This window comes from Lates calcarifer, linkage group LG7_1 (genome assembly GCF_001640805.2).
Source record: "Lates calcarifer isolate ASB-BC8 linkage group LG7_1, TLL_Latcal_v3, whole genome shotgun sequence".
Lineage (NCBI taxonomy): Eukaryota > Metazoa > Chordata > Actinopteri > Centropomidae > Lates > Lates calcarifer.
This window is the reverse complement of record NC_066839.1, coordinates 4,569,943-4,584,444: the sequence shown is the minus strand read 5'-3', so window position 1 is coordinate 4,584,444 and position 14,502 is coordinate 4,569,943. Positions and strand designations below refer to the sequence as shown.

At 40.9% G+C, this 14,502-nt stretch overlaps 1 protein-coding gene across 1 annotated transcript in view; it reads left to right on the top strand.

Annotated features, from left to right (window-relative positions):
* LOC108891202 (exostosin-1a) overlaps positions 1–14,259 on the top strand; it is an 85,800-nt gene extending 71,541 nt beyond the window's left edge. Inside the window, exons 10-13 of the mRNA XM_051072069.1 lie at positions 2,168–2,257; positions 8,832–8,992; positions 10,265–10,436; positions 13,291–14,259. Of these exons, the coding sequence (XP_050928026.1) occupies positions 2,168–2,257; positions 8,832–8,992; positions 10,265–10,436; positions 13,291–13,476 (609 nt within the window). The 3' untranslated portion in view covers positions 13,477–14,259. The remainder of the gene's footprint in view (positions 1–2,167; positions 2,258–8,831; positions 8,993–10,264; positions 10,437–13,290) is intronic.
* The last annotated feature ends 243 nt before the right edge of the window (positions 14,260–14,502 follow it).

The following is a 14,502-nucleotide window of genomic DNA, read 5'->3' as shown; positions in this document are numbered from 1 at the left end:
GAGGCAGAAAAGCATTGACACTGGCCAGAGGGGAGGGGGTTGTGGAACAGGGGGGTGGGGGTCACTCAGACAGGTACAGACAGACATATTCTGTTGGGTATGGCCAATATGACGTTTTCGAGGCCAGTGCCAATACTGACATTTACTGAACTAAGAGTGCCAGAGGGAGATATTTTAAGTCTGTAATAAGTACCTTTCAGTTTGATCATTTTCAGTCTAAAATATATTTTTATATATTCTTGTCAGACTGGAAAAGCATCTGACACAGCATTTAATCCATCATGGGGCATCATTATTCTATCAAAACCAGGGGAAAAATATTGCACTGGATGGATAGTTTTAATTTCAAAATGGATGTGATGTGAATTAATTTTGACAAGTCATAATAAACAAGAGTCTACAGCTGTGCTAGCAGCTCTGTGAGGCTGTATTTAGGCACAGCACTGCTCTGAGCTAATGCTAATCTCGGTATGTTAACATACTGACGATGATGCCGCTAGATGAAAGGTCAGAGGATCATTATTTTATTACTCAAGGGGTACATGAATGTCTGCACCAAGAGTTTAAAAACCACAAATATCAACCTTATACTGGTGCTAGAAGTCATTAGGATCCATCTTCTGGGAACCATGAACCATAGCCTGAGACTGAGTTTGCTCTGTTGCCACTTTCCATGATTCTGAAAACTCCTGGCGCTTCTCGTCCATTTTAACTTGAAAGTTGATCTTGACAGATTGTTCTTGACCTTGGAAACAGCCACTGTCAAGACAAACTGAGTCTTAATCAGCTGAGGAAGATCTAGTCGAAAGTTCCAAAACAAGGGAGTAAGTCGAATGGACCCAATGAAACAAACCTCTGACAAGGTCAGTGAAGGATGCTGGGAAATGTGTTGAAGTCAGTTCAAGAGGCTGACTCATCACAGAATGTAAATGTGCATTGTGCATATGTTTCTCCTTTTTCATGCAAATCTTTGATATTTTAAATTTATTACATTCAGATCATTAGTCCAGGATGAATAAAGTTGATTATCAGGCATGTGGCTAATTTACCACAACCAATTACACTGCGATGGTGGTTTTCAAAAGAAAGCTGAGAAACTGTTACACTACTATGAACACCGTCCTGACTGAACTAATTACCTGCTTGATGATTATGGGGTATCCATCCAAAGAAAATTCATTTTCTGCCAGGAGTCCTCACTTTAAGCAGTGATTTAATGCAGTTTTTATGCGGCACTCTCAAATAATTGGAGGAATTTAGTGGATTTGCGTTCAAATTCGTTTGATGTCACGCTTAATTTCTTGATGAATTTGCACTCCACGCCCATTGGCTCATTAAGCTGAGATGGCAGCAGACATTAACCTTGCAGATATTTGTAGTCTTGCTTTGCAAAATAAGCCTCTTAATATAACCCCTGGGGGGGTGGGGTGGAAAGTCAATCTACTTTATTTCAGATAGTGAATCCAAGTTAAACGTCTTGACTGGAGTTAACATGGTGCTCTGAAGGTTGTGTGGTTGGATTAGCTCATCTTCCAGGTTCAACCCAGACGTAAACTGACCTTGAAAGATCATGTTTGTATGGTCACTTTTCATGTGTAATCATCATCATGAAGTTTAAGTCCATGAGAGCCAGGAAGTGATCACACCAAAACAGGAACCTTATGCTGTCTGTTGAGTGTGTGTAATGTGATTATACCTCATTTCCCTTGTTTCAGTTTCCATGTTTGTGTATTTTCAGGGAGGTGGTTTTTTTTTTTTGAAACGTAAGCTGAACTTTGTTTTCGTGCAGCCAAGACCTGTCTTTTTTTTCCTTTTCCACTCAAGCAGTTAAATAATTCACACTTCAATCACAAGTCAATATCATCAGCAGCCCTCTTTAGGCTAATGGATCGAGGTCTGCTACACTTGCTGTTAGGCAGTGAATTGATAAAGAGTCACACAAAACCTATTAAGTCAGCCCGTTGATTGATAGACACACAGCAGGGAGTAAACACATTTTCTCATAGGCTGTTTATTTTGCCAAGATTTTTTCATATCATCCTCCACTTGTTTTATGATTTTATCACTGCCATCAATTCAAGAGGATGAGATTCATTTAGTGGGTTGATTGTATTGATAAGTTATTAGCAATAATATGACTTGCCTCTTTCTGTCTCTTCCTCTGCAGACGATGAGCAGTCGTTTTTTCCCCCACGACGTCATCCTCTCTGATGCTGTCCTCAGTCTGGATGAAGACTCAGTCCTCTCAACCAATGAGGTGAGTCGCAGGTAGCTTATCAACCAGTTGGCACGACACTGACGTTTCTACGAACCGGTGAACTGAGACGCTGATGCTTTATCAGCAAAATGAGGTGAGACGGCCTCACTCCCAAGACCCGAGGCCACCAAAACACCACTATCAAACATCTGGATTAGAATCCAAATTACTGAATTACTCAGCACACAGCTGAAGAAACCAGTCCATCACAGCTGCCTGCCTTAAGATCAGACTGACAAAGAGCCGCTCTGTGTCTGATAGTTGAGACTGAAATGCTTGAATGTTAGCTAAGCCCTGCCCTCCTTAGTGTCGCTGTTGCTATGACTGTCAAGCTTTCTGTTCTCTCACAACACGTATGCAGTTTAAATGATAATGGTTCCAAATTTACAGACTTACTTATGAATTTATAGCAAGTTTTGAAACAGTGAGATTTGATTTTGGACAAAAACAGCCTCTCGTTTCTGAATTTACTCGCTAAAATGACAAACCTCTGAGTAACAGCTCATGAAACATGTTGAATAAACTTTGCAGAATGTGGCAGTTTAATAAAAATAGAGAGATTCATTTTTGTACGCACTTTTCTCCATTTTACTTTGATAGACGTGTTTAGATACTTATTAGAAATCCTGAATAAATGTAGTGAGAAACAACTGACAGACTGTGGAGAAAAGTGAAGGGATCTTAACACTTTTGCAAGACTCTTTGCAGCCAGTGGAAACTTGCCTCTGGAAATGTTTTTATAACCAGCTCCAGTCTGTATGGTTTTATGTCAGCCAGTGGCAAAAGGTGGTGATGTCTTAACACAGTATTGATCCTTGCTGAAATGAGGCAGTCAGTCCACGCAGAGTCATGAATACCATTCATTACAAATGAATTGCCTGACTCTGCCAAACAGCGCAATGGCCAGTGAACTGGAGGTACAAAATGTGCTTTGCCTTTTAAGAACTATTCCAAATGCATCAGATGAAATTAAACTAAGCAGGATGAGTAGAAAGTCTAGCATAGCACCAGAGTTACACATCAGACCAAAAACAAAGTGTTCTGATTACAGACATCAGTGTTGCAGAGGCTCTGTGATTTACCATGTAGAGAGGATGCTTGAAACCTAGTCTTAATTAAATTACCGTGCCGTGTGTGGTGTTAGGATAGATCGTGTTAAGATCACATTCTCTTAATTTAATACAAGGAGGGGGAAACGAAAAGAAGAAAAGAAATGTGAGTAAAGAAAGAGGAAAAAGAGAGAGAGGGTGGAAGACATGAAAAGGATGAGATCAGAGAAGAAAAAGGGAGAGGAAAAGGAAAGACAGGAGGAAAGAAAAGAAGAAAGCAAACAAAATGCCTGAAAGGACAGGAAAATCAAGGCTGTAGGAGACAAGAAAAGGAGAGTGGAGCTGATTGAAAAGGGTATAATGAAAAACAAAGTGCTTTCACAGAGTCAGGAGTTTTACGAGAGCCATTACCTCTGTGTCTGTATCATTACACTGTCAAAACACTGGACACCTCTTTGATTAAAATCTCACTTGTTACTTAAAAGCGAGGATCTGAAACACAGCGGTGGTTTGTTACACTGACACTTGGTTTAGAACAAATTAGAAACCAGTGAATTGTCTAAAGCATTGTCGAGAGGAAATAATGTTTGTATTTCCTCCTTTTTAATCAATACTTAGACGTGGTTAGCAGTTAGCAGCGTGTCTTGTTGAGCTCTCTAAAACCACTGAAATATATATATATTAAATAAAAGCAGAGGCACACTGATTTACTTTTACATTTCTGAGGATTTCATTTTGTTTTTATTTTAGGTTTTACTGTGTGTGATCAGTTTTGTGCGATCCAGGTGTCGATCTGACGCTTTGTACAATCACAAAACTTAAAATGAAAGCCTCTCTTATCTCTAAAAAATGCAAAATATAAACCCACTCCCACTGTGTTAGTGTTAAATGTTTGAAACCGTTAAAACACTGTTCTCAAATGTTTCTGAAAACTCCACATCAGCCTTCATTTGAACCAAAGACGTCCATTTGATTACATTTTTAAACTGACATTTAGGAAAACTTCTTCTTCCATTAGTCACTTGCAAATGTACAAAATGCTTCACAGGGAAGAGAATAAAGCAAATAATAAACATAATAAAGCTAAATGTTAATGTAAACTAGCAGCAATAGGAAACATTCAGCTTCCATTAGTAGCAACTTAATGCAGGTCTATTCAGGCGTATTTATTGTCTCATTTATGGTCTGTTCAAGCAATTTTCTGAGCAGTTTTTGCTTTTAAATATAATCTATATTTTACCCTATTCCATATACTGTTACCATGGTGATTGAACTACCTCTGCTCATCTTTATTTATCATATTTTTGTACAGTTTTTACATTTAAAATGGCTCATTACCTTCCTAACTGAGGACATACAACTGTGTTGAAAAATGTTGCAACACACATCACTTTACATACATTTTTAAAACCTTTCCCTGTGTTTGAAACCAGGCAGTGAAATGATCAGGAACAGCTCGTGTGCGATGCCAAATCAGAGCTCCTACTTTGAGAGTCATTACAAGTAGCAGCCTCGTCTCTCTTCAGGTTTTCAGCGAGTAAAAGACGCGATCCATAATGGATTGTGAGGCCCAATGAGCCCAAGAGATCCAATATATCTTTAAACTCTGAGATGTTTTATTGATCGAAGCAAGTCAATGTTCACCTTTTCTACGCTAATGGGATCACAATTACACTTTATGGCACTACAATGTGTGGCACCGCAATACGAGCTAAACTTTTATGGGCTTGTTTTTGGAGACGAGGGGAAGAAGAAGAAGATGTCAGAGAGAAGAAGAGAGCGGGATCATAAAGAGGAAGTGGAGTGATTCTTTGCTGTGCTCACTACTCCGTTGCTCTAATTGCCCTTTTAACGTGGTGAGGGGATTTATTGAAAGACGATGAAATATGTCAAGTGAGTGAAAATGTGCAAGACAGAACATTACGCATTTATTAGGGCTTTTCATATTACAATACCTCAGTGGAGGAATGGTCGTGCCAATTTCATAATTACATTGTTTCAGCTCATTAAATGTATGGTTATTCCATGAAGAGAGATTAGAGAGGGGAATACGAGTGGAAAAAAAACCTGACAAAGCTTTTGTCTCTCATTGGGCGGCCAAGCATGCCGCTGCGTTATGCCCTTTGGAAGACATTTTCAATATGGTGGATATGGAAATCGCGCTCCAACAGCAATGGCAGAAATGTGATCCTCTATTTAAAGGAACGACTATGTAGTCACTGGGTTTCTGCACTTTTTAAAGCAATTATCATTTTAATTAGCACACAGGGTTTTCAATATGGACTTCAACCATTCGTCAGTATAATCATAAATTCCTAGAAAAGATAATGATATTACCTAAAGGCCTAAAAAACTACCTTCCTTATTTTAATCTACAGTTGACATTTTCCAGTGCTTAAAGCCGCAGGGTCTTACTATGACAATAACATTTTCATTGAGTCATGGTCTGATGTGTGTACTGAGTAGAAGATTTCCATATTTAATAAGTTTTTTATGGGCTTAATTATAGGCTAGTAAGATTTTGAGCCTGAGAAGTTATGTTCAGTTGCCAAAGCAGTGGTTGTACATCACGCTCTGTTAATATTAATAATAATAATACATGAGAAATTTCAGTTTCTGAATGTAAACTAAAAAGAATTAAAGCACAAATTGTATCTACACATGTACACACAGACTCTTAATAAAGAGACCTCCTTTCGTGAATTCAATTTCAAAGTAGAAGACTGTGTGAAATCTAGCGCTCAAACTTCCCACTTAAAAGTCACACACATGCCCACACCTGAAATATCAATCTTGGCCGTGGATACTGACGTTGCAGCATGTGAAGTTTCACACAGTTCTCTGCTGAGCCGCCACAGGTTCAAAATAATCACTGCAGACTTTCATAAAAGGAGCCACAAGCGATCAGTGAGAGAAACTCTGGGGATAGTTGACACCACATCATTTTGTTTGGTTGACAGTTTGGTCGTCTCAGTGTTAGAGAACCGAGAGACCGTCCAGACAGGGCGTAACGACGCACCACCAAGAGCACCTGGTGAGAGGAGTCATAATTCAAAAGATGCTGCAAACTACAGCCAAACAAGAGCTGCCTGTAACCGCACTTGTAGACCTTACACCCCAGCTGGTTGTCTGGGATCACACTGAGACTGTTGGTAAAACTTCATCAAAGCCGGAGCACTCAGAAACTGCTGGATACGCGCTCAGTTTGAGACAGATTTTCCTCACTTTTATCACCTCGAAATCAGATGGAGGTTGACGGTGGCATCACTTCACAGGGAGCAAAAATAAAAAGACAGATTGAAAACACGACTTTTCAAAACACATTTGAGGAGACCTCATGCTGAGGGAGGATGAGGGCTCTGAACATGTGATGTAGCGTCTTGTGACATTGGACACGTTAAAGCCAAATGTCAGGAGAGATTTGTAACAGATCTATCGCTGGATTGACCCTCTATCTCCTCAGATCAATTTTGGCCTTGTTGAATCTATTAGTATGTATTACACACATGCACACACACACAACACACACACTCTCTGTTCAACTTTGAATTCCACAGCCACACTCTTTTAAACCATAATTAAGACAGACAGATTATGAGTGCAAAGAATCTTAGTTCTGTCACTCTCTCACTTGTAAGCTCACACACACACGCACACACACACATTTCACATTATAAAGAGCCTTTTAATCTCTGAAGGCAAAATTATATTTGCATGATATCATTAATCCTTTCAGCACAGCTGTGAAGACATCTGACACATCTCACATACAAACACACGAATAAGAGCACGCACACACACCCTGCGTACACACAGCTAACACATCCGTTCATCAGGGGCTACACCGAGAATGGCAGCTCCAACCTTTCTCTCGGATTAGCGCTGGCGCTTTACAGTAATTGCTTACGCGATTCATGACAGAAGCCGCGAGGTATCGCTAAAGAACATCCACTTTCGGTGCTCCCCTCCCCGACTCCTCTCTCTACCTCTACTATTCTGGTAATTAATTTTCTCCCTTGGCTCCTGAGCCTGTGTGTGTGTGTGTGTGTGTGTGTGTGTGTAAATGTATCACCAAGTATTTCAGTGTGTGCTGATCCCCTTATTCTCTGGTGTGTCTACCCGTACGTCTCAGTGGTGTTTTTGAATTCAAAAGAGGGTCTTGCTCAGGTAGCTTCTTCAAGGTCACCAGACGCTCCAGACAACGCCACATGAAATTTCTTCTTTATGAGGGAGTGGGGAGCCTTAGAGGGACACAGAGCGAGAGAGAAATGGTCCAATCTTGCACCCACTAGAAAGATGTGCAGCTCCAGAGGTGATGACCACCCTCTCAGCACATCAGTGTATTAGAGAATCATGCTCTTGTGAAGCATTGGGATTAGTGCCAATTCAGTCCACCAGCACTTTTACCTAAGAATTCAAGTGTCTGAGGGTGTGACAGATTTTTTTTTGTTTGTTTAGGCTCAGGATTCACAGTGGAAACAAAAAGCAGAGCCTGTATTAATGGTTATATATTAACCACTATTAACTTAGGTCTAGTTAGCCAGACACGGCTACATGTAGCTTCTGCTCGATTCTCTGATAAACCTCATTCTCAAATTTGCGCAAAGTAAGTGAAGGACAGATTTACTTCACCCTGAATTTAAACACACTCTTCTTTTTTTGTGTGTGTGAGCAAAAAAAGACCTGAACTTACCTGAACCTTTCATTTAAAACCTGAAACGATCCTTGAGTAGGAGGATTCAAGGTCACCAAACTGCAAGAATCTGTCATCTTTATCTGTAGCTTTTTGCCTCACCAGTTAACATCTGTAAAAAAAAATGTAACTAACCTCAAAATATTTGGTAATTGTAACTCAACACTTTCTGCAGCTGTTTTACAACAAAGGACGTAATCTTACATTTTCATTACAAAGCATTTCGACTGATCTGATCTCTGAGAGCAGTTGTTTGTTGTTAATTAAACTTTTAAATATCTAGACAGCAGACCTGATAGATTTTTAAATGGGATTCAAATGCCACTCATGCTCGGGTTTAGAGAAGACACAAATAAGACAAAATAAAAACCGAACCTTAATCAAACCTGAGGAAATTAATGAAAATTGGAGGTCTGGTCCATTTAAAGGCTTTTAAATGACATGTGATTTGATGGGGATGTTTCAGGTGGGAGGGAAATGCTCACAATGTTGAAATACCATTTGAAATGCCTTTTGTTAGGCTGTGAAGCAGCAGAGAGGCCAGTGTTTAGGAGATGTCCTTGCTGGCTCGGCAGACTAAATGCCATTTGATAGCAGTTCTGAATATGCTGTTTTTATCTGTTTACCTCCTCTACAAGCATTTTAAATTCTGAATGAGTTCTTGTATATTTTCAATACTTTATGCTTTTCCTCCTCCCACGTCCTCCTTCCTCTGCCTAACCATATATTTTCCTCCTCCTTTTCTCCATTTTTCTTTCATACTTTTTACATTTTATCTTTATTTTCTTCTGCTTTGTCATCTTTATCTTTATCTTCCTTTCCTCTCCCCCAGGTGGATTTTGCCTTTATTGTATGGCAAAGTTTTCCGGAGCGTATCGTGGGTTATCCAGCAAGGAGCCACTACTGGGATAGCTCCAGATCCCGCTGGGGCTACACCTCCAAGTGGACCAACGACTACTCCATGGTCCTCACAGGAGCTGCTTTCTACCACAGGTACAGAAGCCATATGATCTCCTGCTGATCAGTGAAGCACTGCATTTGCGGCCCAGAAAATTGCTTTTTATTTTTACACCTCATTCGTTCAAATGATTAACAGGAGGAATGTGGTAATTATAATGTAAATAAAGACTCCCTGTGGAAGCAGTGAAGTCAGGTGAATTTGCAGAGTGCATGAACACTGATTTAATGCTTTAGATCCATTGAAATATTTTTGATAAACACAACAATAAATGCCTCACAGTTAAGACCTATTTATTATAAATTCTGTCTCTTTTTCCTCACTAACTTTTCTATATGGCCTCATTCAAACATGTCATTTTCTGAAACTCTCTATTACTGTCTACGTATAATTTATTGACAAATACACAGTAGATGTGTTTCTGTGATTTTCAGCTCACTTTAAATGGACTGCATTTATCTAGCGGTTTTCCAGTCATGTCAACCACTCTCTCACACAGACACACACAATTCAGGGTTCAGTATCTTGCCCAAAATCACTTTGGCATGCAGACTGGAGGAACCAGGGATCAAAACACTGCGAGTAGTGCACAGTCCACACAACCTCCTGAGCCACGGCCCCCTTACATTACTCCAATAGCTAATAGGCTGGCTAGTATGAGCATTTAAATGCATGTAACGCTGTAATACAATGTAATGTATTTGATATAAAATGATAATGTTCCAAAATTTACACTGAACTTAAGTTATTGTTGTTTTATTGCACTTCTTGGTACAGCTTAATCTGAGCATGCTATCAGCTCAGTCTATTCCAGCTCCACAGAAATATTTATTCTCTTCACAAGATACAAACCACATTAAAAATCATCTCTCACCATTTACTGAGGTGAAAGGACAAGAAATGAAATAGTATTATCTTTCTCCACCTCTCTGTTAGCTCGTAAAACGAAAAACACAAAGTATTAAGCGGTGAATTGAACAGAGAAGAGTGTTGCTCTCCGATGGGATTTGAAGGTATCTTGTCGTGCAGATAAACAGCTCGTCTCGTTGTTCTATTGTTAGGACGCTCAATGCGAGTCTCGAGTCCTTTTGTTATTCAGAATATCAAATGCCAACACAAGGCAAGAAAAATGAGTCAAAGAGTGAGAAGGAAAGGTGGTAAGGGTGTGAAGGGATGGCAGACCTTGGCAGGGAGGTAACAGAGTTGACAGTGATCAAGTGCTCCCATGCTGCTGAGAGCTTAAAAAAAGTAGATACACAAATACCCGTTTATGTCCTTTTTCCTTTGTTTGTGTGTGTGTACATCAGATACTACCACTACCTGTTCACCCACCACGTCCCGGCCAGCCTGCTGACCATGGTGGACCGCATGGCAAACTGTGAGGACATCCTCATGAACTTTCTGGTTTCGGCCGTCACCAAGCAACCGCCAATCAAAGTCACGCAGAAGAAGCAGTACAAGGAAACCATGATGACCCAGGTAGGGGTGTCTTGCTGTGCTGTGTTTATACTGTATGTATCAATAGACTCTTCTGTCTTTTCTGTCTTTGTGGTTCTTTTCAAAAACAGCATCCTGACCTGAAATGGATCCAGGTACAAGGGAAATGTAACAATCAATAGTCTTTTTTTGTTTTGGTAAAATTAAGGCAGATCATTCCTAAAGGGCCAGCTGCAGTCAGACTTTCCATAATTTCCTTCATAGCCACCACATGATACAGTTAATCATCTCTGTATTATATACTTATACTGTTCTTTGATTGTAGTTTGTGCTTATGCTTAGTGACTGTAGCAGCAATTATGGCTCTGAAGTGCCCTAACAGTCTTTAAAGTCCCCTGTGGAGTAAAAATCAGTATTTCCCTGAGGTATAACAAACATGTTGAATGCAGTCCTTACAGAATGTGCTGCTTTGTTTCTAGGTTTTTAGGTTTTTATATCACCGCGAGTCTGTATCGTATCGTATCGTATCGTATCATTCCTCATAAAACATTCGCACAGTTTTTGAACAGTTTAGAACGTGTTTTGTTTACCACCAGCAGGATTGTGTGTTAGTTGTGTCCAGGTGATTGAGCTAAGAGAGCACGAGACACAAACAAAATTATCAAGATGTTGCTTCACCTTTAACAGCATCTGACAGTGGTTTAAAGAGAAGGAGAAAAAGAAGATGGAGAGAGGTTCACTCCTCCTTGTGGTGAACAAGTGACAGTGGAGAAGCTTGAGGCTATACACAGCTCTGACATTCTCTATGGGAGATGCCTATATGTGCATGCTGTGTGTGTGAAAGTGTGTGTGTGTGTGTGTGTGTGTGTGTGTGTGCTTCATGTGGCCAGCCCCATGTCAGGTTCTGATTGATGGCCTGACCACAGGCAGGACGATGACTCGGCAGTATGGACTCAGTGATTAATGTCTTAATTGTGAAGGCAGCATGGCAAACCAAGATTTACTCCCTCCTTTCCTCGCTCTCTCTTTCTTTTTCCTTTTTTTGGGGGGTGTCTCTCTTTTCCTTCCTCCCTCTCTCTCACCCCTGATTTGTTACTTTGCTTCAAGCAACAGCAGATAGGCATTTAACATGGAGTAGGTGGAAGAAGCCGACATCTTTTGGGAAACTTTGACCGGTGAAGTAAAGTTTTTATGAAGTAACAAAAGTCGTGACTGATGTTTTAGACTTTTTAAAAATGTAACCATTCATTTTCTATTTAAGATAGGAGATGTTTCATTCAGAGGGCGAACCATTTCTTTGACTTGATTATTTTTTTTAGCTTCATTACTATACCTGACTTCTAGTACCCCCCCGCTGCCACCCTCCTGCAGCACACAGGATGAATGTGCTCTAACTCCACGCCCCTGTGCCACAGTTTATCAAAGGGATCTGCTGCCCTCCATCTTGCCCCCTCTCCTGCTCATCTCCTGGCAGTCCATCTCAGATAAGTGAGGATGCAGAGCAGCAGGAGATGATACTTTTCTGCTTCAAAGTTCCAGTAACAGCAGTGACTTCTTACAAACATGGCAGGGTTTTTTTGGGATAATGAAGGGAAAATAATGAAGGTGAAACTTCTCACACAACAACATCAGGCCTTTCTAGACTCATGAACAAAGATGCAGATGAACTGGATAAAGTAGAACATTTAGTAGCCACTGCATGAGGTGCACCGGTCTAGTTATTGTGTTGTGACAGGTGGAACGCTTGAGGCTAAATGTCAGCACAACAGAGCACTTAGTGGTTGTAAAAATCTCACCAAAGACTCCTGTTTCCAAAATATGAAACATGTAAAACCTTTAAACCAATTTGTAGTCAGTTGCAACCTGTTTCTCTCAGCAGCAGAGTGAGTTTGTTTGGACCAACACACTGACTGACAGACAGAGTGAGTTCAGCAACCTCCTAGTTAGAGCCGAGACGAGGGGAAAGCAAGCTGTACCTCCTAACAATATGTGAACGGGACTTTGTTTTCCACCAGTCTGACTTTCTGTGCTGCTGTTTGCCGGCGTGTCGACAGCTACTCGGGGGATTCCCACAGAGTGAACCAGCTGGTCAGGTCGACCGGCTCTGTCAGTATGATGAACCTGGATTCTCTGGAAAAGCAGGTGGTGAAAACAAATAGTACTACGAGCAACACTTCCTGCCTGTGTCCTGACAAGCTGTCCGTGATAAGGAGGAGCTTCACCAGCGAGGACCATCAGACAGGCACACCTTTGTTTCACCATCTGGGATGCTGAAAATCCCCTGCCTTGTCAGTGGCTGATAAGTCAGCATATGCCACAGGCAACAAGTCTTTATGTGGGATTAAAAATAGCTGTTTAAGTTTGTTGCTACAGTCAGAATTATTCTGGGACAAGTGGTGGTCAGTCACTCAGCCTTTTTAACCATCAGCTGTAAGTAGAAACAGCTGTAGGAACTGATCATACAGAGAAGAAGAAAGGCGGGTTCAGATGCATCAGAGCACAGCAGCCCTCCATAACTCACAGTCAGCAAGCTTGTTAGCTCAGACAGTTTTTCCCCGTTTTAATAACTCTTAATTAAATGACACGATGTACAATACAGAGAACAAAATGCCAGAAGGGATTTAACGACCCAGAACAGAGAAGATAGAAGGAAGCTTCCACTAATATGTTCACGTTAGCAGTTAGCTCACCTGCTAAACTCCAGCTACGTCACTCTACACTTCGTGTGTTTTAAATACAATATCATGACATGCTCTCTCAAATAACCATGTAATGTTTCAGTCAGGATTATTTTTACCTGCTGCAGACCTGTGTTGATTATTTCTTCTTCACTCGCTCTAACACATTCATCCTCCGCCCTCTCCACACTTTCCATCCTCTGTTTCTCTAAACCTAGGGCTCCAAGGCGTCTCGGTGGGCCGACCCGGACCACTTCGCCCAGCGTCAGACCTGCATGAACGCCTTCAGCCACTGGCTGGGTTTCATGCCCCTGGTTCACTCCCAGATGAGGCTGGACCCTGTGCTGTTCAGGGACCAGGTTTCCATCCTGAGGAAGAAATACAGGGACATTGAGAGGCTGTGAATGCACAAGGACACAGAGAGAGAGAGGGAGGGAGTAAGAGAGGCTGACAAGGTGTGTGTTCTTGTGTTTCCTGTTCAGGAGGTCATGACAAGAAATACACACACTGACTACAAACCTTTGTGAGACTGTAAAGGAAAACTGAACACATGCACTGGACATAAAAATGATGAAGCACTGAGGTAAGCATAAGGCATTTAACTGTGCGTTTCAATGAAAAAAAAAAAACACTGATTGTGTATGCGTGGTTGATAACGGCGAGTAACTGTGCGTACCCGCCATCTGTGACAGTACACATAAATATGAATGCATGGATACACATGCAACAAAGACCAGGACACATTCAAGCCTGTCCTGACCACAGACATACAGTATGTGTTGCATGGTTTGAATAAGACCGCTGTACAAGGACCTGAAAAATATAACATGTTTGAATTAAAAAAAAAATCTAAGAGATGTTTATTGTGGATGCCGGCCTGTTGGCAGTAGAGGAGTATACAGTATATTGTTGGCAAAAAGGTTCAAGAGATTTATGAGTTATAGGTTGTATTCATAAAGTCCAAAGTCAAAGGAAGCGATCTTTGGGGTTATGTATGTACAGTAGAGACACATTATGGACAAAAGGGACAAACTGTAGTCTCTGGGTCGGGCCAGATGACAGCTGCTACCCCAAAACACCCAGAGACAATGGCAATATGCCTCTTGTATACTATTGTAGATTTTCAGCAGCAGTTCCTGTCTGTATGAAGCAAATAAAAAATAAAATAAAGTTATGTTATGTTATAAGACGCGAGGCCAGTTCTCAACTCTGTCTCTTCCTTTTTTCCTCTTCTCCTGTTTCCAGTTTGAACTTGTACTTCACCGTGTTCTATTTTTTCTGGTGTGGGGTTTTCTCTGTTGCTCTCTTTTTTTCACAAAAGGATCGAATCAGGGGCATTTTTGTCTTGCTGTATTGATTCCCTTCTGTAAACGCTGGCTCCTCTGCCCTCGCTGTGGATGTAGGTGCGCAGCCATGCAGCAAGCTAAACA